This window comes from Psammomys obesus, unplaced genomic scaffold (genome assembly GCF_907164565.1).
Source record: "Psammomys obesus unplaced genomic scaffold, mPsaObe1.curated_primary_1811, whole genome shotgun sequence".
Taxonomy (NCBI): domain Eukaryota; kingdom Metazoa; phylum Chordata; class Mammalia; order Rodentia; family Muridae; genus Psammomys; species Psammomys obesus.
Genome location: NW_026587216.1, coordinates 7,986,354 through 8,013,744, shown reverse-complemented (window position 1 = coordinate 8,013,744; position 27,391 = coordinate 7,986,354). Strand labels below are relative to the sequence as shown.

The 27,391-nt window shown below is 39.6% G+C and overlaps 1 protein-coding gene across 1 annotated transcript in view; it reads right to left on the bottom strand.

Annotated features, from left to right (window-relative positions):
- Positions 1 to 520: 520 nt before the first annotated feature.
- Positions 521 to 27,391, bottom strand: part of Emb (embigin) — a 41,019-nt gene continuing 14,148 nt past the window's right edge. Inside the window, exons 3-9 of the mRNA XM_055603583.1 lie at positions 17,440 to 17,632; positions 17,125 to 17,210; positions 8,265 to 8,392; positions 5,073 to 5,352; positions 3,390 to 3,423; positions 1,500 to 1,554; positions 521 to 884 (exon numbers count right to left, since the gene is read on the bottom strand). Coding sequence (XP_055459558.1) covers positions 867 to 884; positions 1,500 to 1,554; positions 3,390 to 3,423; positions 5,073 to 5,352; positions 8,265 to 8,392; positions 17,125 to 17,210; positions 17,440 to 17,632 — 794 coding nt within the window. The 3' untranslated portion in view covers positions 521 to 866. The remainder of the gene's footprint in view (positions 885 to 1,499; positions 1,555 to 3,389; positions 3,424 to 5,072; positions 5,353 to 8,264; positions 8,393 to 17,124; positions 17,211 to 17,439; positions 17,633 to 27,391) is intronic.

Below are 27,391 nucleotides of genomic sequence, written 5' to 3'. Positions count from 1 at the left end.
TACATTTAGCAAGCTATGGTCAGAAGTTAGATGGCAAAGAAAGGTCTACAGAACCATGAGCCACAAAGGCATGAGGGTAGGAGCGTTGTACACTGACGACATCGCTCTGCACTCTGAAACGTCAACAGCAGGATGACTGATGAGGTCCAAACCCCATGGCAGAGACCAAGGAAAATGTCCTACTTGAGACCAAGAAGCACTTTGGCCTAGAGCTGAGAAAGCAGGGATGAGTGCAGTAAAGATGAGGTACTCCGGGGCTGTAATGAGTACAGGGCAAGGGTAGGAGAATAGTCCCTTACGTTGTACCATTATCTACGAAGCAAAATTACATCTTAGTGTACAGACGGCAGAGAAGCCACCATTATTGAAAAGTACGGTTTCTATTCCCTAAAGAAAACAAGTTCAATACCACCGGAGGATGACGTGACGTGAAAACCCTCCATAGGTAGTTATGGATGATTGGAGAAAACACTTTTAACACAAATGGCAAAAGCTGTCTCTTTAATAAATTCTTTGGTAATAAACAGATCTTTAGTGAACTTTATTTGCGGATTATTAACCAGTTCTGCTGATGTCTGTTCTGGTCCTGTGATCTCCCAGGCCAGGGCAAAATTTATTATCTAGGTTACAGCTCACAGAACACAGCTGAAACAATTTACCTTGCTTTAATGAAAAGCAATTACAATATGAAAACACATCTTTAGGTAGGAGATGGTCTGTATTGTTTATAAAGCTACTGCTGTGGATGTTGAGGCTGTTTTTGTCTTTAAAAAAAAAAAACAATCTAAAATTCAGATGTTCTTAAAAGAAAGGTGAAATAAAAACTCTTTGGACATCTTCCCAAGTCGAAATGTTCCTTTCTGTATTCATTTCTCCACAGATTCCTGAGATAAAGAAGAATGAAACAGTTACTGTCATGCTATCCTATAAAGACTCACAGTCATTTTAGCAAAGCAGAAAAGTGCTGTGAAGTGAGCTTTCCAGCTACTGCCAAAGCAAGTGCTAACAATTGTGACTAAATTAGGGAAGTTGGCTATGATAGATGAATTCATCATGTTGATGATATAGATACATATGGGAATAAATAGAAGTATAAAGAAAGTTTGAGATGAGAATTTAAGAATTACATGAAAGCCTTAAAAGAAACTAGTCTAGGGAAACATATATTATTTAATTATTTATTGAATTATATTCATTATTTAATTATATTAAATATTATATATTTATATAAAGACGATGAAATAAAGCTGGTATGGTGGTACAGCCTGTAATCCCAGAATTCAGTCTGAGACAGAAGTAACACCTATTATCCGGTAGAAAAGGATACTATTATTTGTATAAGTCCACATTTTCTTCTATTACTGTGTAAGCAAACGTGTAAACAGGTGTATTAACGCACATAGTATTAATGCACTCAGTCTTTCATGAACCTGAAAAATAAGGTTTACTATCCCAGCATACTGAATTTTACCTATTATTATCATTTAGAAGTAACTTACATTTTTTCTATGCCTGGGGACATTGTTTTCTATCCCGTTGCTATCATCTGATTTCCTGTGTCAAAAAAAAAAAAAAAGAAAGAAAGAAAGAAACACCAGATGCTCATTAAGTCAATGCAGTGTGTACTTCATAGCTGAATGTAAACTCTAAAATGTCAGTGCAGACTGAATTCATTCTTCTTAACGGTGTTCTACTCATCATGTTGATTTTCCTTATGCCATCGCTTAGGGTGGACCTGCTGCCACAGGCATCGGAACAAAGAGTTCCTTGCTCTACACAGAGGGGAAACCGATTCTGCCCAAGAAAGAGTAGGACCATCGGCATGTATGTAATGGTAGCTCACATTGCTCTGCAACATGGAAGATAACAATCAGGCGCTTTGTCAGTCTGTACAAGATGATGTCATAATTTGATGGCTGTTACATTAAATTAGAAGTAATTTATGGCCCCTTGCATCAGAACAAGATTACACGGATGAACTTTAGATTTTTTTTTAAAGATTTATTATTTATACAGCATTCTGACTGCACACCAGATCTTACTATAGATGGTTGTGAGCTACCATGTGGTTGCTGGGAATTGAACTCAGGCCCTTTGGAAGAACAGCAAGTGTTCTTAAACTCTGAGCCATTTCTCTAGCCCCCAGCTTTAGATTCTTAAGCATGACTACATGAGAAAACCACTGAGCACAGTGAACACCAGCGGAAATATTGTGAGCAGGCCTATGTTCATGGAAGCTGTTATTATCAACCTGGAAAATCAGCCACCAAACCATGTATGTCACAACTGGAGTGTGGAAGTCCTGGATTGTGGGACAATGAATCAAATTAGTTTAGTCTTCATTGAGTTCCTTGAAATAAATCACTACTTTTGATATTACATATTTATTGTTTAAATCTTTTTTTAACCAAGAGATTACAAAGGACCAGGAATACCAAAACACATAAATGGTGTAGGTCAAATATATCAAACATGTAACATATGAAAATAACTTTTGTGAAAATCAGTGGCCTATGATTCTATGCGGATTACTTTGGGGAGGATTCACATTTTCTGTTACAGATCTCTTTAGAGTAGAACATGAGGATAGCTGGGAATAAAATGGTCATGTATCTGCTTCGGTTTAGGGATAGTAGAGTTCTTCTGTTCCTCCAAACTAGAGAATAAAGGTGTCCTGAATCCTAGGCCAGCGATTTTCAATGTGACAGAATCAGAACTACTGGAGGATGTCTGTAGAAAATGCAGATGCCTAGTGCCAACCTAAGTGATTCTGACCTGGGGGATCTAGTGAGGTCTGAACATTGTGTTCCTTTTTCTTTTTCCTTCGTGTGGATATTTTGCCTGCCTATGCGTGTGTACCACTTGTGTGCATATGCCTCTGGAAGGCAGACAGAACACCAAATCTGGAACTGTTGAGGTGCCATGTGGGTACCAAAAATTGAGCCCACGTCCTCTGAAAGAGCATCAAATGCTCTTAGCCACTAACACATCTCTCTAGCCTCAAGAACATTGTATTTTTATGCTTTCATCAGTGATCAAAAACAAAACCAAGGTAAAGAATCATTTAAACAAATCATTTACACTTACTCATTTCTGGTTACTTTGGACAAAAGTCTGCCCTACCCACTTACACAGATAAATTATTACTAATTCAACAAATGTATTGTAGTTGTAGCCTGATGAACACTTAGCAGAAACGGAAGCAAAGAGCAGTAAGTGATGGAGGGGTAATCTCTGGGTACCAAACTTCGTCATAACATGGATGTCTACAGAAAACAGCAGGCACATTACCATATTCTTATGTTTTTTTCCTCGTTTCTAAATGCAAAATTTTCACATCTATCTGCATGCCATCCAAGTGAAAAAAAATTAATAAAAGTAATACTTACAGCTGTTCAATTTGTTCAAATTCTTTCCCGTCATCTGTAAAACAGAAAAGATATGACAATTAAGCATGCAGTGCTATTTTTACATGTTCAACTGGATCTGCTCCCTAACAACACGTTTCCATGGAAAGGAGAGACATCCCACCTTCGGTGACTCTGCCTGCCTCGGCTCCCTCTCAGCAGGATGCCTGCCAGACTTCACCTGAATCTCTGGTCAGGAACTGTTCGGAACCCTAAGTTTGTTTGTTTGTTTGTTTGTTTGTTTTTCAAAGTTATGATACCATTAAAAAATTTTAAAACTATATGAAAATCAGAAAAAAAAAAAGTAATATGTGACAATTTTTATCAAGGTTTTCTCATCCAATAGCAGATAACAGATAGGGGCTAAAAACAGCACTTGACTTGTTTGGGAAACTAGAATACTTGATAAAATACTTCAAAAAGATCTATCTATTTTTTTATGCATTATTCCACCTGCACGTGTGCTTGCATACAAGAGGGCACAAGATCTCATTATAGATGGTTGTGAGTCACCATGTGGCTTCTAGGAATTGAACTCAAGACTATTAGAAGAACAGCCAGTGCTTGTAACCTCTGAGCCATCTCTCTAGCCCAATAAAATAATTTTTGAACGGACATGAAGACACAGCTTCATTATAAAGCACTTGCTGCAGGTGAATGAGGCCTGACGATAAATTCCCAGAGCCCACATAAGAAGTCAGGCATGGTAGGACACACTTGTAATGCCAGGCAGGGAGATGGGAAAGAGGATCCATGAAGCTCAGTGGCTGGTCAATCAAGCCTAATGGGTGAGTACCAAGTCAATGAAAGGCCATTATGTCAGAATGAAGTAGACAGAATTCCTGAGCTGACACTCAAGTTTATCCTCTGACCTCCAAATACACACACACACACACACACACACACACACACACACGTGAGCTCCTACACACACAAGCAGTGTTCCAGACACACATGATTAAAATAAATTACTTTAATGAAAAACAAAATCTTTGATACCATTCATATTAAGCAATCAGGTTTTTGTTGTTGTTATGTGTTGTTTCTAAATACCAGTGTCAACACAAACTCCATAAGAAGAAAGATAATTTTAACAAGAAAATTCTTCAAGATGAAACTAAGTCCATCAATCCAGGCTCCTAGACCGTCACGACTATTGTTACAAATATAAATACTCAATATGAAAAATTGTCACAAAGCATTTTTTGGTTAGTGGGTATGCATGTGTGTATTTGTGTATGTGCACATCTATCTATATGTGTGAATGCAGGAATGCGTGAGCAGTGCCTAGGTACGAAGGTCACAGCGTGACCTCAGGTGCCTGTCGGTCTGTGACTTCTACGTGGACGGGATCTTTCTGCTCTTCTCTTCTGTGTATGTCAGACTGGTTGGCCTGAAAACTCTCAGGGATCTCCTGCCTTTACCTCCCTCCTCTATAGAACATCCCTTAATCTACTTAGCAGCAATGATGGTTAAGATGCTCATGCTAAGCATCTGTTTTTGTTTTTTCATGAGCTCTGGAGATTTCAATTCAAGTTCCTGTTCAACCAATGCTTTTACCTCTTGAGCCATCTCCCCCACAACTTGTAAATGAGGACAACATGGTAAGCCATAACACCTATCATAGTTAAGCGATGATGTAATACAGAAAGTAAGAAATCTTACCTGGGTCGTTCTTTTTCTTCTGTGTGTACACTTCACAAAGCAGAATGATGGCCACTAGAAGAATGACTTCAGCAATTATCGCAAGAAATGGCTTGAGGGGCACCATGAAGCTCAGCACAACCAGCTCAATGTGTTCTTCGCTCTCACCTAACGGGAAGGTGGCACGGCACCAGTAGGATCCTCTATCTTCCTCCAAAAGATGCTTTATCTTGAGCTTTGTTTGGTTAGCATAGGAATCATTTATAACATACTTATCATCCATGTGAACATCAATAGGAACCTAATGCAACGAGACATTAAAATCCTTACATAATGCAAAAGAGATATGCGTCCCGTGTGACTGAATTCTGAGCAAGGCTGAAAGACAGAGCCAGGAAATCCACTTACTGGAAAGGGGCATATTAAAATTTATGAGACATTATATAAAACAGAGCTTTAAAGGTATATCAGGAGGTTGGTATTACAGTAGTAAGCAAGGGGGAAAAAGTGTACTCAGCTGGAGAGACTTAGCCCTGAATGTCTGAACCTACAAATATATGTGCAGGTCATCAGTAGTGGCAGAACATTTCCAGTCATCTTGGTTTTTCATTCTAATGGATGACTAGCTCTACCCAACAAAAACAGACACAACAGGGGCCAATATTCCTCTAAAGATTTTTACTGTGGTTGTTCCTCTGAAGATAGATCACCAACCTAATAACAGAGTTTCCTACACTGAAATTGCAGTTGAAATCTTCAATGCTTCTTAGCTAACGCATGGTAGACCTCCAATGGCCAGCTTTCTGTGTTCCTCTCATGTCCCAGTTTCTTTCTCTCCCAGATAGACTGGCTTCTGAGATCTGCTGGGTTTGCCTCGGGCCATTTCACAAAGCCGTACTTGGAAGCTGTTATACTTAATCTATTTAAATTAAATTTTATTCTCAGGACATTTGGTGCTTTTACAGCTCTATCACTCAACTGAGAGGTTCAATAAATGCTAATCTGCATACAAATGTTCTCAGAGGTTATCCAAGGAAAATTTATCTGCAAATGTATTTGCCACAAGGGGGAAAAAAAAAAAAAAAAAGACCATGGCCCATCTCTTTGTACAGAAGCAGCAGGACAAAACCAAGGTATGAATCAAAGACAATAAATCAAAGGACTGAATCTTAAGGAACTTCAGAGCTAATTCTGAAACGGATGATGACTTATATTTTTGGAATGATATTTGACCTAAAGTGTTGACTTGTTACCCCTTCTCTGCCCCTCTGTCACATCATGACCAGGATCACTGCCGAATTAAGGAATAATTCATGCAGCAGGCCTAGAAAAGCAGAAGGATGCAGAAAAGGGCACTCTATGATTTTTAACAGAAGCTGACTTGGGCTCCAGTTTGTCTGATATCACACAGGCATGAACTTATTAGGCTACATTTTCCAAATACTACAACTGATATTTCTTTCCACAATTTGTTTCAAAATCATTTGCAGATACTTGTCCTAATCATCAACATGATAAAAAGCAGAGGATTTGTTGCTTAAGATGACTCCTGTATGATCAAGGGCTATTTTTATGAAATATTAAAGCAATTTTATCCCAGACATGCTCTTTCCCAGCCCCTTTCTCCAGAGCATCACCTTTGTTTCAGAGGGAATTTGATACTTCAGTGGAAATTTTGTTTTGTTTCATGTGTTCCATAGAGAATTACCACTATTACCACCATGTCTCAAGTTTTAAGCCTTTGAGACTATCTGGGAGAGGACAGAGAAAATTTATCCATTGGATACTCTTGTCACAGCAGCTTCACAAAGTCTTAGATACATAAGCTTTGAAAAGCAGTATTCCACTCCTTTCCAAATGTCTCAGATGCCCCAAAGGGACAATGGTACAACAAAGACTAAGTCTTGAGTTTTTGTACCAAATTTCCATTTTTTTTTTCTCAAATGGTGAACATTACATGCATCCTGTGACAGATATTTCAGGAGATGAGTTGGAAAAGAAGCCTGGGATTTTGTTTTCTGTTTCCCTAGTTACTGGCAAGAAATGAAGCTTCTGTGATAAAATTATTTCCAACCTAGTAAACCAAAAATGCTTTCGTTTTGCCTCATAATAGAGTCTGGGATACCATCAAAGTCCCCCTAAATGGCTTAATAACACAATGATTACCCTGCTCCTGCCTCTCACAGGTCTGGGATTATAGGTGTATGTCTCTACACCAGGCAAAATTTCTCTCTTTTTATTTTCAATTTTGTTTTGCAGCATAGCCTTGCTCCGAGGCCTTGTCCAGTCTGCTTTTACTTGGCACCATTTCTTTGATCCAGACTAAACATATGAGAATCCTCCTGTCTCGGCTTCCTTGGTACGCACAACCATGCCCACCCTGTAAATGATTTCTGATTCTCTTTCAAAGAATTTAAATAACTCACAAAACCAATAAAAGTGATAGTTATAATAATAATTTTATAACACAATGACCAAGATAGCAATTATTATTAATTATTAGCTAATAAGACACTAAGAACCTCACACATAATGTAATACGCTAAGAATATCCAATGACAACTGCATTGATCACTGTGCTTTCTTGGTCATTGCAAGTTCTAACAGAAGTGCTAGTTTTCCTAAGACTTTTGAGTCAGCTATAATCTTATTTCTGAACCAGAAGGTGTCTTGTTGTCTTCTTCAAATGAGAGGAAGAAAAAAAAAAAGATATGTAGTGTTTATACACGTGTCTACATGTCTGTGGATATATAAGCACATTTATGTGTCATGTATGTGGAGGCCACAGATAAGCATCAAGTAAGTGCCTTCTTCAGCTGCTCTCCACTTTGTTTCTGAGGCAGCCTCTCAGTGAATGTGACAGCAAGCAAGGACTGTCCTAACTCCCCTACCCTCATGCTTAGGGTACAGGTATACCCTGCTTTTTACCTGAGTATAGGAGATTCAAATGTTGGTCATCCTGCTTAAAGTGCAAACACTGCAACCAACTGAACTGTCTTCCTGGCCCCAGGAAATATGATCTTCTTTTTTTAATCGTTTATTTAATTTTATTCTCTGTGCATTGGTAAGAAAGTGTCAGAATCCATGCAAATGGAGTCACAGAGAGTTGTGAGCTGCCACGTGGGTGCTGGGAATTGAACCTGGGTCTTTCGGAAGAGCAGAGAGTGCTCTTAACCACAAAGCCATCTTCCAGCCCAGGAAATACGATCTTACCCGAACACTTCCATTATTCGTATACCAGGTCCAGTTTAAAGGAAGACCACTCTGCGTCTCACACTTCAGCACCGTAGAATCCCCGACGTAAGTGATCAATGGCTTGTTCTTCCCGTGAACTTTTGGTACTAAGAAGAATAAAATAAAAATGTATACTACTGAAACTGTTTAAGGAAAAGAAATGGCCTAAATCTAAGGACATTTTCCCACTTCATTTTCTTACTAATGCGTCACTTTCTGCATGCAGTTGTTTGTACATAAAAGGAAACAAGCTTGCAGCCATTAAGACACGTACCAGCAGCAGTGGCAGTAGTAGCTCCAATAGAACTGTCTGCAATGTACAACTTGAAGAAAAGCCTCCAGTGATTAAAACTATAACCATTCCAAGTTTGCAACAAACTAATATATTTCACTCGAGCTAAAAAAGGAGCTTCCTGTTTTCAAGGCTGTTCTTTCTTCCCACCAACTGTGATGCTGGAACACTTCTTCCAAAGATTTACCCTTAACAGACATGAGTCAGAAGTCAACAGTTTCATGCTAGAAAATATTCTTAATTGATACAGATTTGTAAAACGCCAGAGTTGGAGAAAGTGATAACACAAAGGAACAGAGAAAAGAAAGAAAAAAAAAAAGGCAAAGGGAAGCTAGGATATGTCTCCATGCCGAGGGCTTGTCTCCCATGCACAAAGCTCTGCATTGTGTGCCAGCACTGTCAAGGGAAAACTTAAAGAAAAGCATAGAAAACAAATGAGATTTAGAAACATATTTACACTACTACGTCAAAAGGACATACACTAACATTAATCATGGCACTTTTTTAAGTCAAGAAACTTTGAAGCATATATAATCAGTAACAATATTAATGAACACAAAAATCAGAAAAAAGTAAAATTTAAAGAAGTGAAAAGTATGCTTAAAGAAATGTCAACATATGAACACAAGTACTCCATAAATAGCCCCAAGATGAAATTTGGCCCTCATTCTCACAGTGACTGTGTAGATGGTGCATCAAAGACACCTTTGATTTTCATTTTTTCTAGTTTTACTAATTTTAAGGTTTTTTTTTTTAATTTTCTGTTTTCTGTTTATTAGGATAATCAGCAAGGAAAAAATAGACAAAACTACAATGTCTAAATGTCATAACACGGAGTAAAAATTTACAGGTGATTTTAACTTCCAGTGCAAAGATTAGAAAGACTTTTAACTGTTACAACTCAGTGTCTAGGGTAAATATGCTGTCCATGGGCCCTTGAATTTTCTCCTGACATACTGAGCACGGGCATGATACATGAGTTGTAAAGGTTGATGCCATGAGACAAGCTCTACACCATTCAGGCTACTCAGCCAAGTGTGTATAAGACTAAACATGCTACGGTTCAGCAGAAATGGTGACAATTTAAACCAGGATGCTGAGCTAGGTCCTTATCAATGAGAAGAAACATAACTGGTTAAAAAAGACCCAAACCATTCTTCTCCTAGACCTATTCAGTATACATGAAAGGATACACGAAATAATCATTTTACACATTATCAAGTTTAAGAGTGAAGAGGAAATACTGCACTCACAACACATATTTTATAATGATGAAATACAAAAAAAAAAAAAAAAAGACAGCAATTTAATAAAACCAAAAACTAAAAGTCTAAATGAACTTAAATGAAAAGGGGTAAGGCAAGAGACAGCTCTCACATGGGTGGACCCAAACAGGCTACTCCTATATGCTTAGCCCAACATCCTTGGTCTTATAGCTCCTGCCTCAGAACTCATTTATACATCCAGATGGCTCCAAAATGGAGGAAACTGACTGCCGTGTGAAAACTAGAAGCAATTCCTAGATTCAAGGGAAAGAACAGACCATCTGCCTTGATACTAATATAACGAGGATATTTCAAGTTATTGAGGAAAAGGAAATGATTAAATGTCAAAACGTTAAAGGCTCAATTAGGCGGAATCCCAAAACATTTTATTCTGATTTGTTTTTCTTATGACGAGGTCAATTTCTTCATCAAAGACTGATGGTGGGAGCTGCCTAAGATTGGGCTGGTCAGTGGACGGAGGTCTCTATTAGACTGCACAAATATTCCTTTCTTTCATTAGGCACTCCTGTTCCTAGCCACAGAGAGCGGGACTGCGAATACTTGCTTATAATATTTGCTGGTATCATGGCACACACTGGCTGGTCTGTCTCCTAGAACTAGGAAGTTATTTATTTCTCCTAGAGAAATAAATAACACCATTCCTGTTGACTATTTTGTTTTTTTATTCCCCCCCCCCCCCACACCTCAGAATAATCACCTTTCTTCTCCACCGTCATAAGCCCTAAGCAGAGTTTGGGCCGTAGAGAACAGATTAGTCTACTTTGACTACAGTTAGTAAGCCCTAGCTGCCCACACTATCAAGTCTTCCCAAGATTTGCTACAATACAAGCAAGGCTTGTATTCCTGGCTAGCCAACAATCACGTGACCTGGCTTTGTTTTTCATGCATATTTCATTATCTGTGGTTGTGTCATGACGAGGGGAGTCTGGGAAGCAAAAGCATTCCTCGATATTCCTCGATATCCTGATGAAGCACCAGGATATCCTCAATATCCAGCTGCACCCCACATTCTCAACAGGCTCCTTCACAAAATATGCAGAACTTGGCGAGGCTCTGCAGCTGATGTGATGTATGGTGCTGCCATGTTTGAGGGCAGATGGTTCACTCTGGTAAGTAGAAGCTCACCATTATTTGGGAAGAGATGTAAGTCGGGGATCAGTAGAAGAAGCACGGATCAGAACTTGCCTAGCCCCACCAGACCTAAAATGAAGTTGAGCCACACTTCTCAAGGTGCCTGTGGAGAAGCAGAACGGGTACTTTTGAAAGCCTATTTCAGTGCCTCCTTGTGCCAGGTTCAGCTCACCATTAGGTTACAGCTGCTCTAACGGGCAGATTCAAGCACCAGCCAGGGCCACAGTTTCTGCTATCCCGGGCTCTTTATCTTCTAGGCACGTTCTTTCTCAAACTCGGCACATGTCTCAGGTAGGGGTTTCCACTGCTGTGATAAACCATGGTGACCAAAAGCAAACCAGGGAAGAAAGGGTTTATTTCGGCTCACAGCTCTTGGATCACACTCCATCACTAAAGGAGGTAAGGACAGGTACTCAAAGCAGGACCCTCGTACTACTTAGAGGTAGAAGCGGTGGCCGAAGCCACGGAAGAGTGCTGCTTCCTGGCTTGCTCCCCACGGCTTTGTCAGCCTGTGCTCTCGCAGCACCCAGGATCAAAAGCCCATTGTTGACACCACCAAAGTGAACTGGGCCCTTCCACACCAGCCAACCATCAAGAAAATGCACCAGAGGCCAATCTGATAGGGGCATTTTCTCAATTGAGGTTCCTTCTTCCAAAATGACGCTAGCTTTTGTCAAATCAACATAAAACTAACCAGCACAGCATGCTTCTTTCTCAAGATTAGGTCACGCTGTTAGCAGGAAATTATGTGTTGAAACATGACCAAAAGACTGATGCCTCCGTAAACTAAAAATCAAAAGTGGAGAAGTAAATGTTTGGTTGGGGGGGGGGGGGAGGAGAAACTTTATTGTCTAGTAAAGCTCTGAGAAGGAGATGTTCCAGACATATGACAGGTAGTGAGAAGGGGCTTTCGAAGAAACTGGGTATTCTGTAAGGGCTGGGTAAGGCATCATGACTGTGCTCTTAACCCGATCCATCTGAACACTAGGGTAAGGCTGCAGGCCACATATAGGACATTGGGTGACAATGCGGAGGCAGAAAAGCCGAACCCCTGAAACATAATCCCTTTCTCTCATTCTCCTCTCTGTCTTGACTGTCTCCTAGGCTAACATTTTGCAGATCTAGCAGAGAGTTAGAGCCTGGTTAAACAAGAAGCCTTTCCTAAAGCTCTGTACTTGCACATACACAGCCTAGAACAGTGGCTGAAGGTAATGCTCATTTCAAGGGCAATTAGATATTAGATATTATATGAAGTAAAGGCAGCTAAGACAATTATGGTGGCTCTATTAGGCTACTTCCCACACCTTCACATCAGGAAAGTTCTCAGGAGAGACAGATGATGACTGATCTAGAGCTCAATACATTCTATATTAACAAATTCTCACCATTAAATTTTTGCATTTTCTATTATGTTATATTTTTAAATTTATTTATTTGTAATTATTTGTAAATTATTTATTTATTTACTTAAATATTTATTTGTCTGGACATATGGATCCTCTGGAACTAGAGTTACAGACAATTGTGAGCTGCCACGTGGGTGCCAGGAATTGAACCTTTGGAAGAACAGGCAGTGCTTTTTTTTTTTTTTTTTTTTTTTTTTAATTTTATTTTTTCTTTTTAGTTACATTTTCTTAACTCCGTGTCCCAGCTGTATCCCGCTCCCTCATTCCCTCCCCAACCCCACACTCCCTCCCTGGTCTCCTCCCTGCCCCTTTCCAAGTCCCCTGATAGGGGAGGACCTCCTCCCCTTTCATCTGTCCCTGTTTTATCAGGTATCTTCAGGGCTGGCTGCAAAGTCCTCCTCTGTGGCCTAACAGACTGCTCCTCCCCTGGGGGGAGGTGTCAAACAGCCTGCCCTTGAGATCCTGTTAGAAATAGTACGTGTCCCCCTTACTTTGGAAAACTACTTGGTTACTGAGCTACCACAGGCCACATCCGAGCAGAAGTTCTAGGTTATATCCATAGATGGTCCTTGGTTGAGTTTCAGTCTCAGAAAAGACCCTGTGCCCAGATATATTTGGTCCTTGTAGAGCTCCTATCCTTTCCATATCATACTAACTTCCCTTCTTTCATATGATTCCCTGCACTCTGCCGAGGGTTTGGTTATGAGTCTTAGTGTCTGCTTTGAAACACTGCTAGGTAGAGTCTTTCAGATGCCTTTTGTGGTAGACTCCTGTCATAAGTTCAAGGCACATCCCATTTGTCTTTCTAAATGAGGATTAATCACCTTCGCCTGTGTCCACTTTCTTGATTATCTTCTTTAGGTGTGTAGATTTCATTATGTTTATCATGTCTTGTAGGTCTATATAAGCGAGTATATACCAAGTTTGTCTTTCTCCTTCTGGGATACTTCACTCAGAATGATCTTTTCTAGATCCCACCACTTGCCTGCAAATTTCATGATTTCCTCCTTTTTGATTGCTGAGTAGTATTCCATTGTGTAAAAATACCACAATTTCTGTATCCATTCCTCCGTTGATGGACATCTGGGTTGTTTCCAAGTTCTGGCTATTACAAATAAAGCTGCTACGAACATGGTTGAACAAATGTCCTTGTTGTGTACTTGAGCAAATTTTGGGTATATACCTAGGAGTGGTATAGCTGGGTCTTGAGGTAGCACTACTCCTAGTTGTCTGAGAAAGCGCCAGATTGACTTCCAGAGTGGTTGAACCAGTTTACATTCCCACCAGCAATGGAGGAGGGTTCCCTTTTCTCCACAACCTCTCCAGCATGTGCTATCACTTGAGTTTTTCATCTTGGCCATTCTGATGGGTGTAAGGTGAAATCTCAGGGTCGTTTTGATTTGCATTTCCCTAATGGCTAATGAGGTTGAGCATTTCTTTAAGTGTTTCTCTGCCATTCGATGTTCCTCTTTCGAGAATTCTCTGTTTAGCTCTGTTCCCCATTTTTTAAGTGGATTACTTGGTTTGTTGCTTTTCTGCTTCTTTAGTTCTTTATATATACTTGATATTAGCCCTCTGTCAGATAAAGGGTTGGTGAAGATTCTTTCCCAATCTGTAGGCTGTCTATTTGTTTTGATGACAGTGTCTTTTGCTTTACAGAAGCTTTTCAGTTTCATGAGGTCCCATTTATTGATTGTTGCTCTTAGAGCCTGTGCTGTTGGTGTTCTGTTCAGGAAGTTGTCTCCTGTGCCAATGAGTTCTAGGCTGTTTCCCACTTTTTTTTCCAGCTGATGTAGAGTATCTGGTTTTATGTTGAGGTCCTTGATCCACTTGGACTTTAGTTTTGTGCAGGGTGATAAATATGGGTCTATTTTCATTTTTCCAGGCAGTGCTTTTAACCACTGAGCCATCTCTCTAGCCCCACTTGTTTTTGATTTTTGAGACAAGGTTTCTCTGTGTAGCTTTGGCTGTCCTAGAGCTCACTCTGTTGACCAGGCTGGCCTCAAACTCTGAACCCCAAGTGCTGGGATTAAAGGTATACACCACAACTACCCAGCTTATTATGAGACTTTTGATATTAAGCAATATTAGAAGTTTTTTTTTTTCTCTCTGATAACATTTGACCCACCATTAATTAACACTCATGTCACCATTTGTGGGTGGCACATGATTCCCCGCATGTTAGCAGCTGAACTTCTACTCTCCTGCTCTGGCTGTCATCTAGGCAGGCACAATGAGTCAGCAGAAAATAATGTTTCCATCATACTCATCAGTAACATGTCACAATGACACATCAGTCAGCTCCCCTAAAAGCAGAAGCAGGGTAAATTGTTCCAAAGGCTTATGCTCAGAAGCTGGGCTTGACTCATGCAGTTTATGGCAAAAGTAAAATAAAATGGAGAAAAAAGAAAATCTCACTCAATTGACATCAGAGGATGAAACTAGCTTTTTAATCCGTATTCATTTGTAATAGTGATAAACAAAGATCTTTCTCCCTAGGAAGAACAATAAGCAAGCAGTATAAATGATATTTATAAAAATATACACTATTACATAAGCTTAACAGACCTAATAAAGTAATAATTATAAAATAAATTGTGGGACAAATGCCTTTGAATTCTACTCAAAATTATTTCTCCAAGCAATAATCAATTTTAAATGTAACTACAGAGGATTACTTTTAGCAAGGATTCTCTAGAAGAACCCAAATTATTAATTTTGTAAATATCTTCAGGACATAGTACATCCTTAAAAGTTACATTAATGCTAAGTGGGCATTAAAAACAAATGAGTTGAATTAAACTGCCTCAAGCAAATTTTAAAAGTAAATATGCAACAGATTTTTGCAGCCCTGAAAAATGATTAAAACTTGTGATGAAGGTGAGCAAGCGTGGCGGCACATGCCTGTCTTCTGCTTTTATACTGTAAATGTTCCACTTTCCCTCATTTTTGACCTAACTCTGCATTTGGACCTCAGCTGGAGGCAAAGTTTAGTACCCTTTGTGATAAGAACCATGAAGAAACTATAAACACGGGACACATACCTCACCATAACGAAAACAACATATACCCGAGTCCTTTATTATTCTAAAGCCTCTCAGTATTGGGAAACGGAAAATGCATCTGCACTAAAAATCAGGTGAAACAAAGGTGTCTATTAAGTACAGAAATGGAAGACAGTAGAAGAAACAAGAGAAGAAAAAGACACAAAGGAGACACAAAGTTGGTGGGGGGTGGACGTAATAGACCGTGTAGACTCCACTAGAAAACTTAGATCTGCTCAATACCTTGAACAAAAGAGCAGATACAAAAGCCAACATACAAAATTAGTAGCTTTTCACATGCCAATAACAAATCCCTACAACAGCCTCACTCACAACAGCCTTAAAAAAACAAGAAACAAAAACCCAGAAGTAACCTAAGGAGGTACAAAACCTTTCTTCACACTGAAAAGCGGTAGACGCTGCCAGGAAATGAAAGAACAGCCTAGGTGATGGGAGATGACCATCATGGACCAGCAGAATTAAAGTTGGGAAAGTAGCTTCATGAGCAAAATAGTCTACAGACTCAACACAATGATTATCGCATTTCCAACGTCATTCTTCACAAAACTAGAAAAGACAACCCTAAAATACATTAGTGGACGTGTCTACGTTTTTGTTCTTTGTTCACTGGAATGAAGAGAAAAGGTGGGCTGGGGTAGGAAGGACGTAGGCAGGTGGAGGGAATAGGAAGAAAAAAATGAAAGAAAGAATAAAAGAGAAGGGGAATAGGAGAAAGGCAAAATAGAAAAAAGAAAAGGAAAGAAATGAAGGAAGGAAGGGAAGCAGGAAAGTACACCATAACTGTTGTTGTACAAGTTACATCAGGCAACAGAGGAAAGAAGCTGAACAGAAAGCACATGTAATGTTTTCCAAGTATGACACTAGTTTCTGCAACTGGAAAGGCCAAAGTGAATTATTTCAAGGATGCATTATAATTTCCGAGTTGCAATAATTAAAACAAAACAAAACAAAACAAAACAAAAAACTAAACTAAACTAAACAGAAGTCTGCAGTCTGAGTACACAGGGGACTTTCGAGGGACATGGGAGTGGACTGGACCAATCAGAAATCAAACAGAGACGAAGCAGACCATTCTGCTATGGATTTGCACAACATCCATGTTATCAGGCTTCAGAACTGTTAGAGAAAACATAACAGACTAGATCACTGGCAAATTAGTGTGACACAAACAAAGCCTTAAGCAACTGCTATGACAACAGACTCCATTTACCAAAAACCAGCAAACTGTTGTTTACTAATCTAACCACAAAATGTTGGATTTCCTTGAAGGTAATACCAAAACTTAAATCTCTTAACCTGGGAATGCAGGAACTCAGAACCTAATCTAGATGACTGTTCTCAAATCTTGAAGTTTAGAGGGATAAATTAATAAATAAATTTAAGACATATACAGGATTTATGAAAATCTTGGCAGCTGGCCTTTTGAACTAAAGTCTGTATTTTAAACTAAGAGAAAAAAAAAAAAAAACAAAAACAAAAAAACCGATGGTAAAAATAAGGGGTGAATAGGGAAAGTCAAAACCATGGTCAAGGGACTTGGGACCAATGAAAAGCAAATGATTTTCTTGCAGCTAATCTACATTTATTACTATAATAATTACCTAAAACCCTGGGGACATGAGAAACTAAGAACATAGTTCTGAATTTATAAATACTGACCTTTGATATTAAATGTTCCTCTGTGTCCCTTTTTTCCAAAGAAACAAGAATAATTTCCCAACTGGTTGCTATTAAAAATGATGAACCTAGAGATAATTAAGAGTTATTAATACAAGCTTATTTCTCAAAAATATTTAATAAAAATGAAGACAGCCATTGATCAAAATTTTAAAACTAAAATAACTTTTGTAAACATGAAAAGTAGACTATTAGCAGAATATTCAAATGACTGCAAAGGGAATAAACTATTTAAAGATAGGTACAAAGGTAGTTAACAGACTGTGGCTGGCAGTGTATACCTTATTATGCACATACCTGTACTGACTGTACAAGGTCTTTCCCATTTTAGTTGTATTGAAGACATCAGTATTCTCAAGGAGCTCATCACCTTTTTTCCAAGACACATTCACTGAATTCAAATTCTCAGTCGTTGTGAACTGACATGTGAGTTCCAGGTCAGAAGGCCTTTCCAATGTGATATTTTTTTCTACTGGTACTGTGGACTGTTCTGCTCATCACAGAAGAACAAGGAATTATTTTAAATGTTACATTTGTAGGTAAACTCAACATATACAAATATATCTATTTACCTTTTAAAAATAACCTGTAAACAAACCATTTAAATAACCAGCAGTGGCCTACAGTCTAACAGATACTTAATGCCCTTCATTCAATTGAAGAATGGCTCTTCTGTAATACAGATCTGGTTCTCTTCCCTACTTTCCTTTACAGGCAAAGCTTAAGAAAAGTTTCCTTGCAACTTTAACAGAATCACAAAAGCCTGCGTCTTTCATATCTGTCTCCTTTAATTATTGATAGCTAAATGACAGACGAAAGAGCTACTGAGAATACTCCAAATGCTAGGACACACACTGGCACGGTCAGATCGAAGAACTGATTTAACTGCTCAGTAGGCACATAGCCTTGGCAGTTACAGCCATGTTTGAAAAATTGAACTAACGTTATATTATCTTCTGTCCCTCTCCATCTCCATAAAACCATGGAGAACTGTTTTGACTATCCTGGGTCTTTTGAGTTTCCATATAAAATTTAGGATATTTTTTTTCAGTTTTTGTGAATAACTGAGTTAGAATTTTAATGGGAATTACGATAATTTTGTAGATTGCTTTTGATAGGATGGCCATTTTCACAGTATTCACCCTACTAAACCATGAATGTGGAACTATTTTCTGGCATCTTCTTCAATTTCTTTTTTCAGTGCCTTGTACAAAATTTTCATTGTACAAGTTGTTCACTTCCTTGGTTAGATTTATTCCAAGATATTTTAGGTTAATGTTAATGATATTGTTTCCCCAAGATTTTTCTCAGTGGGTTTAATCATCAATATACAGAAAGACTACAGATTTTTTGTTTTAATTTTGTATCCTGCTACACTGCTGAATGTGTTAATCAAGTGTAGTTTTCTGGCAGAGGCTGTAAGGCCCTTTATGTCTGAGAATGATATGATTTGCAAATAAAGATACTCTGACTTCTTCCTTTCTTTTCTGTATCTATCTCTTATCTTTTACTTGGCATCAAGTACTGTTGAACAGAAGCGGGGGGAGTGGATGTCCTTGTTTTATTCTTGATTTAGGTAGAAATGATTTTTCTTTGTTTTTCTGTTTAGGAGGATGTTGGTCTGTGTTAGAAATGGGCTATTCTATTGGAGTTGTTGGCCAGTGAGATCACATAGACCCTCAAATATGACATCCTATTACCAGTGTTCTTTGTCCAGAACTTGACAGTAAAACCCTCTTGTTAAAGACATCAGATATTTGAGTCATGGAATGTGAAAAAAAAAAATCAAGCTGCAATTGACCTGTAAGCTTCACCTTTACTGGCCAGCTTTCATGATGCTGAAGATGTTGTGCAAGCTACTGGAGGATGAAAGAAACCAATGTGCTCTAGCTGTGGAAGCTGCTAGCTAAATCAATGACTGGCCTAGCAAGATATACCAACTAGTACAAGAGTGGCACAAATATCATGGGAGTAACCATGACAAGATTTAAGGACCACTCCTCAAAATGAGGCCTGTACCTGCTATCATTATCAAGGTTCAAGAACCTGTGACTAGGCAAGTTACAGGCTTTGCCAATGGAAAAGAGCATTCAACTGGTTATACTTATGGTGATGTGAACGATAAATACCCCCCATAGTCTCAGGGATTTAGATATTTGGTCTCCAGTTGGTAGTGCTGTTTAGGCAGGCGTAGCCTTGCCAGAGTAAATACGTTACCAAGGGTGAGCTTTGACAATATATCTGGTAATATAAACTTTATCCTTAATCCCTTTCTATTTCTGTTTTCTGACTACGAATAAGTGAGCAAATTCATTCAAACATATTTTTCTATTACGATGTTCTTCCTGACGGATCCAGAAACAATGGAGGCAGAGAAACCTCTCAAAACTGAGGCAAAATAACTCCTTCCTCTTTCAAGTTCTTGCTCCAATATATTTATCACAGAAAGAAAACTGATATACTAATGAAAAATATGGACATACAAATATACACACATATACTCTTGAAGTGGTCTAGAATACAACAATAAAATAGAAACCTTATTTTGAGCAAACACTATTTGAGTTCCTGAAATTGTTTAACTAAACAGTGAGCCTCCCCAAAACACTGAGAATGAATTGATTGTAGAAAGTCCTCTCCCCAGGGAAACAGATCAGCATGCCTTACATCATGCCTGAGCCAAAATGGCCACAAAACTATCACATGGCCTATGTTTCTCCTACAGGTGATTTATCCTTACAAAAGGTCATTCTTCCTTTTCCATAAATGGCCTTTCTCTCCCTCTCCTTCTAGACTCAAAAATGTTAAAACACATAAGTGTAGAGAAAATTATGTTAAGTAAAATGTCAAGCACAAGAATTTAAATGCAAATTTAAACTGAAACAGCCTATTTGTGTGAGATTTTAAAAAGTTGATTGTCTATAAGAACAGAGTAGAATATTTTCCTAATTTGCTTTCTGTGTTGTTCTGATAAAGCTTTCTGACCAAAAGCAACTTAGAAGAGAAAGGGTTTGTTGGGCTTATGATTACATTCCACATCAAGGGAAGCCAAAGCAGGAACCACCAGGCAGGAACAGAAGCAAAGACCAAGGAGGAATGCTGTTTGCTGGCATGCACCCCCAGCTTGCTCGGCTTATTTTGCTAGGAAACCTGGTAGCACCTTCCCATGGGTAACAACACCCGTATCAATGATCAATGAAGAGAATTTTCCACAGATGTTCCACACGCCAACTCAAAGGAGCCAGTTCCTCAGCCCAGTTTCCCTCTCTCTGGTGACTCTAGTTTGTGTCAAGTTGACAACAAACAACAACAACAACAATAATAATAATAATAATAATAATAATAATAATAGCACAAATAGTGTTGTCAGATGCTGAAAAGGGTGGGTAAAAGGAGAGGGACAAGAACAATCAACAGAGCCAAAATATAATAAAAATGGACAGAACTCCAGTAAGCACATACCTTAAGACATTTAAGTACATTTAAAACCTTCACAAAGTGCTTTAAGTAGTACAAGGCCCAGAGCTTGCAAATGGGAAAGTGTAGCTTGTGAACTGTTTTGTAAGAAGACTCTAGAAGTATTTGCTATTTAACTGCAAAATTGCTGAACTGAATTTATGCCCCTCCCTGGTACTGAAAGGCCTTAACAGCCAAATTATGTAGGGTGAAGACTAAGTGAGTAAAACTGAAAGAATTCTTGTATTCCTGCGTATCTGCTGAGAGCCACCTACATACCAGAATTACAGTAGGAACCAGTAATGAGAAAGTATTTAAAGGTCAACTATCTTTAGTCTTGAGATTATTTTTTTTCCTACACATTTTCCTCACATTTAGCCCAGGGTACTCTTAAAATTGAGCTCTCTCCGTAAACGTCTACATTAGACAATTTCTCCAAAAATTAGCTGTTCTGTTTTTTGTTTTTTCCTATATCCCCATTTCAATACAGTGCATTTTGTCAGCTTAACCCACGATATCTAACAGAAAATGTTCTTTCTTTACATTAAAAATGGCCTAGTGCCAGCTAGATGGCTCCAGTAAGCCTGACTTCCCAAGCTCTTCTACCCCCAGCACATATGTATGGTAGATGGGACAGACTCCCACATATTGTCCTCTAACCTCCACAGGCTATGTACCCACCTTCGTTCCCACGTTCAGTAAACTTTAACATACGCCAGGCACACCAAGTCCTTTAGTATTCACACTTTGGGGGATTTTGCTTTCTGGCCCCTTCACATCTCAATTTGGCACTCCTGTGCTAAACTCAATGGTTTAAAAACCATTAAAACACTTTATTTGAAAAACAAAAGTTCGACTCAAAACTTCATTTTTGGTCATTGACCCAAAACTCTACATGTTCTCTGAGTATCCAAACCTAGATATCCAAAGGAACCTTAAGCCCATAAGTCTGTCTTATGGTGGTCCAATAGCTCCCCTTCCCTTAGGCCTGACTCAAATGTGGTAATATTATGTTATTACCTCTGAAATATATTCTACCTCTGAAATAGCTACCAAATTTGCTTCAGTTTCTCCAACCTTCTTCCCCACAAGCCTTAGTTATCTTTCACCAGGGATTTCCTCACTTCTCTTGAAAAAGTAAAAAAAGCAAAAAAAAAACATGACTATACCAAAGCTCTGTCTCTAATAGCAGGTGCCAGTTTATCTGGCTGCCCCGGTGTGATGGTAAACTCAGAGGGTGAACCTAAGAGAATCAGTAATCATGGGGAGACAAAGCCTTGCCTGTTTGTGGTTGAGCTCCGAGATGCTTCACGGCTGTGAGTGTACATGCTACAGTTGTACAGGCTGAAGTGTAAGCCTGAATAAAAAGGAGAGAGCGAACTGAGCCCAGCTACTCTCTGACCACAGGTGCAATGTGAAGAGCTGCTCAGCCTCCTACCACCTCGTCTTCTTCACCAGGAGGAACTATGTGCTCAAAGCTAATAAAGCAAAATAAATTCTGCTTCCTTGCTTTTGTCTGAGATTTTGTTGTAGAAAACAAAAAAAATTAACTGTGCAATTGATTAAACACCTTTCATTTTTGAAGCAAAGGATCTTTGTAATGGATACCAGTTGTTGTTTTTTGGCATGTATGTGTTGCTGGAAATCCAATCCAGGTCCTTGTACATCTTAGTCTGCTAGGCAAAGGTTACCACGAACTACATCCTGAGCACACTTCCCCCCCACCCCCATTTCCTTGTCTCCTGTCCTGATTTATCAAAATGGGCTGATACACAGGAAGTCTACGGAAGGCACAAAAGTTTCAGTAGAGCAGTGCTCAGTAAGCACTTTCTCACCGTCTAGGTTCAGAATGTAGTAATGAAAGCCCAAGGACAGTGCTAGGACAAGGGCATCACAAAAACAGCATCATTTCCATCATCTAGTCTTCATGGCAGTGTCTATGAGGGAAGCATGCATCCTACTTCACAGATGACCTACACAGGAGGCTCTCAAGATGCAGGCAGCGCTGAACTTCAAATGTAAGTGTGGCTAGGCCCAGATTCTCCCCTCACCAACAGTACAAACAAACTCTGAAAGAAAGATCCATGGTTCTTATGAAAACGGCACCGACTTCTTCCCCTTTCAAACTGCTCAAAACGAACATTCCAAATGAAGTCAAATGACACTTAAAAACACAGCGCCTCCCCAAAGTGAGTGGGGTGATTCCTAACTGTCAGATGAATACATTTAAAGTACTCATATTCTCAACCAAATGCTCTCCCACAGTATAAACCATAACACACTCTTTCACAGGTCACCTTCTGCACCAGTTACTCCACTGTTTTCTATGACTTTTTTTTTTTTTTCCTTTTCTTGCAGCTCACTTTCCTTCCCGTTAAGGAATCACAGCATCAAAACCACACAGAAAATTCTAACCCTCCCCTGAAAATCTCTTGTGGTTAACCAAGAAACTGAATGTGAGCTCAAAAAACGACACTTCAGCTTCCCCAACATTGCGCCAGGGCAACGTTTCTCTGCCGTCTTAAAGTTCTGCAGACAGGACAATGACATCTGCAGCTCTTAAGAGTGTAGACATGGTTTCTCAGGTTCTGAAACATAGGAAAAATTCTGTAATTCCAGAACTTTGGAGGCTGAGGCGAGAGGATCACAATTTTAAGACAGCCTAGGCTACACACCAAGAATTTATCTTCAACAAGAATTATAGAGGAGGGGGCTGCAGCTGAGATACAAAGTGAACAAATAAAAAAATGAAAATAAAATATAATAAAAATCCTGGTCCCTCAAAAAAAAAAAGAATTATCGGATAAAAATGAATACCTGGTTCTTAATCCAATGTAATGATTCATAGCTGCCTAAATATTCTCTTGTGTACATGAGATCTTGGTCGAAATTTTTAGCAACTACTTGGACTATTTAGAACCGTGTGTCTCCAACATATTACTGGAAATTTCTATGTACTGTTTTCAGACATGCTTTAAAGTCCAGTAAACTGAAGCAAGGCAGCTCCTTAGACTTCAGAAGCCACCAAAACTTCTAGAAATGCAGGGAGTGAGAAGATTCATAACCCCGTACCCAAAGTTTTAAAGGTGTTAAACAACTGCCAAGTATGGTTTTCTTTGGCGAGGTTTCTTGCAAGTTGGGGAGAAAGCTCCAGAAGTGGTCACCCACATTGAGGAGGGCTTTGTGGGTGACACAGTTGCCTTCTGTCACGCAGCTGTACAGGAAGACAGAACACTCATATATACATAGATAAATACAACTTAAAATTAAATGTGTATATGCTTTCAGAAGCTTTTTATGTAAAAACAAAAGTCCATGTGTGTTATTCTATTGCTGTGAGATAAATTACCTGAAATCATCAACTTATGGAGGAAAGTTGATTTCATACTTTCAAAGGCTGCAGTCCATGGGAGAAAGCGACAGAGAGGCAGAGAGGCAAAGGGTCCAGTGTCCCTTTAAGGGACATGTCCCCAGTTACCTGACCTCCCCTGGTTAAAGCTCCCTCACAAAGGTTCTACCATTCCCAGTAGGGCCACCAGTTAGGGAGCCAGTTAGGTTTCTGCCCTCCAGAAACCCTCAAGAACCAAACACCTTGTGACAGCATCATAGTCTATTCTCAAACCCATCAGTTTGTTTCTACACAGGCAGCCTCACAAGAGAGGAAAACACTGGTCGGTAAAGACGGCATCTACACAAATGAAGGCAAAGCTTTATTTACCAAAACAATTAACATAGGCTGGGCCATGCTGGGTGACGAGGTATGCCAAAGTCACCAGGCACTAGTAGGAGTAAGTCACAAATCAAGGTTGTCCTGAGCATGCTCAAAGAGAGGAGGGAACATGCAGAGCCAGGGCGAGGTTTACTAGAGATGGTAAACTCATAAAGAGCACCTGGTCCTCTTCCAGTGGACCCACATTCAATTCCCAGCATCCACAGAGTATCTCAGTGGTCTGCAACTCTTGTTCCAGGGGATCCATTACCATTGCTGCCTTTTGCCTTCCACAGACACCAGGCATGCAGGTGTTGCAGAGATATACATGCAGGCAAACTGTTAAATATATATATGTGTGTGTGTGTGTGTGTGTGTACATATATACCATAAATATATCTGGTGGAGAAAGTTCAAGGAAGACAGTTAATATAAACCTCTGGCTTCCACATGCACATGGGAACATACAGACTCAACACTCACACACACACTCACACACAAAAGCTATACAATGAGAAAACAATATTTTAACATGTAGATTTCATGGTTTCTTTGTTTTTAATTGCTGGGTAGTATTCCATTGTGTAAATGTACCACAATTTTTGTATCCATTCCTCAGTTGAGGGACATCTGAATTGCTTCCAGCTTCTGGCTATTACAAATAAAGCTGCTATAAAATGGTTGAGCAAATGTCCCTGTTGTATACTTGAGCATTTTTTGGATATATGCCTAGGAGTTGTACAGCTGGGTCTTGAGGTAGCCTTATTCCTATTTGTCTGAGAAAGTGCCAGATTGATTTCCAAAGTGGTTGTACAAGTTTATATCCCCACCAGAAATGGAGGAGGGGTCCTCTTTCTCCATATCCTCTCCAGCATGTATTGTCACTTGAGTTTTTGATCTTAGCCATTCTGATGGGTATAAGGTAAAATCTCAGGGTCATTTTGATTTGCATTTCCCAGAAGCAGAAAGACACACACATGGTATACTCACTTATAAGTGGATATTAGACATATAATATAGGATAAACATACTAAAATCTGTACATCTAAGGAAGCTAAGCAAGAAGGAGGACCCTGGGTAAGATGCTCAATCTTCACTCAGAAAGGCAAATGAGATGTACATCAGAAGAAGGAGAAAACAGGAAACAGGACAGGAGCCTATCTCAGAAGACCTCTGAAAGACTTCACCCAGCAGGGTATCAAAACATATGCTGAGATGCATAGCCCAACTTTGGGCAAAGTGCAGGCAATCTTGAGGGAGAGATAGAAAGTCTTGGAGGGAACAGGAGCTCCACAAGGAGAGCAACAGAACCAAAAAATATGGGTACAGGGGTCTTTTCTGAGACTGATACTGCAAACAAGGACTATGCATGGACATAATTTAGAACCCCTGCATATACGTAGCCCATGGCAGCTCAGTATCCAAGACGGTTCCCCAATAATAGGACCAGGGACCATCTCTGATATGAACTCATGGGCTGGCTCTTGGATCACCTCTACCTGAGGAGAGAGCAGCCTTGCCAGGCCTCAGAGGAAGACAAAGAAGCCAGTCTTGATGAGACCTGATAGACTATGGTCAGATGGACGGGGAGGAAAACCTCCCCTATCATTGGACTGGGGGAGGGGCATAGAAGAAGAGGGAGGGAGGGTGGGATTGGGAGGGGATGGGTGAGGGGGCTATAGCTGGGATACCAAATAAATAAACTGTAAATAATAAAATTTTAAAAAGTAAAAAAAAAAAGCACATGCAGGACTATGTTCTTTATTCCTGTCATTTCCACCAATTTTAAGAATAGCAAAATTAGTAAAAGACATTAATAAACTAATACAAACGCATATGAACAAAGGTATGCCTAAATTCAAAATGGCAATTAAAACAGTACTTCAGCTTTCAACACGCACAAAAAACAAACTTCAAAGAGTCTGATAGTATCTCGTGTTAGTGAAGATGCAGGAAAAAGCTGTGTTCCAGCGTGGGTGTGGGAAAGAACAGGCTGTTCGGATGTCCTGGAGGGCACTGTCACAGGACCTATCAAAAGTGCACATGATTTCTAACTCAGTAATTCTGCAGTGTTCAGGACGGACAGCATTCAGAGCCATACTCACGGAGGTTTATTTATTTATACTCATGTAGGGTGCTTACCGTTACATAATTTATTAACAGTAACATGTATGCAAGCAAGCTCCTTACAAGAGAATATCCTAGCCGAGTAACTAGTACATTTATTCTGTTCATACAAGTGAAGAGACAAGCGGGCAGCAAAAATGTATTAACTAAGTAAGAACTGATGTCAAAAGACATAAAGCCAGTTTTTCACGTTTTGAACAGTTCTGCAGTGTGGGTCTGCAGAGCCTCAGCATACATCTCCCTGGAGGAGTACGTCGGAGGTGCTTTAAAGTTCTCTGCATGTCTTACGTCACACTCTCAGCATTCACTGCAGCCACAGGGTGGATGAGGATGCTGCCTCCTGCCGTGTTCTTCACTGTCTTCCTGTGGAAGAGGCATCTGCAAGGGCTCCTTTCTGTGTTATTTCTCAGCTTGGTGCAGCCTCAGTGGTGCAACTAATTATGAGTTTATATCCCAAACCTGTCTGAGGTCTATGAATAATCTGGGGACTTGAGTACTCCTTTCATATTTCATTCTTTTTAACTGACAGTGGTAGGAGTCTTGTGCTTCTAACAGTGAATGGAGCTAACGTGAAGAAGCCAACTTGCTCTCTCTTCGTGCTGCCTTCAGCTGATGTCCTTTCCCTTAGGTCAAACCTTCCACTATGTCACCCAGGAAGGAAGCTTTCTGAGGTTTCTAGTTCCTCCCCCTGCCCTGCGCATGGTCACCGCTGTATACCTGCACGACTGTAAGAACTGAAGCATCTTGGCCTGACTGCCAGGAAACATCCCAGTTCTTGGGAGGCAGAGGCAGGTGGATCTCTGAGTTTGAGGCCACCCTGATCTACAGAGCAAGTTCCAGCTTCAGGCAGTGCTACCCAGAGAAATCTTGTCTCAAAACAAAACAAAACATACACACACACACACACACAGAGAGAGAGAGAGAGAGAGAGAGAGAGAGAGAGAGAGAGAGAGAGAG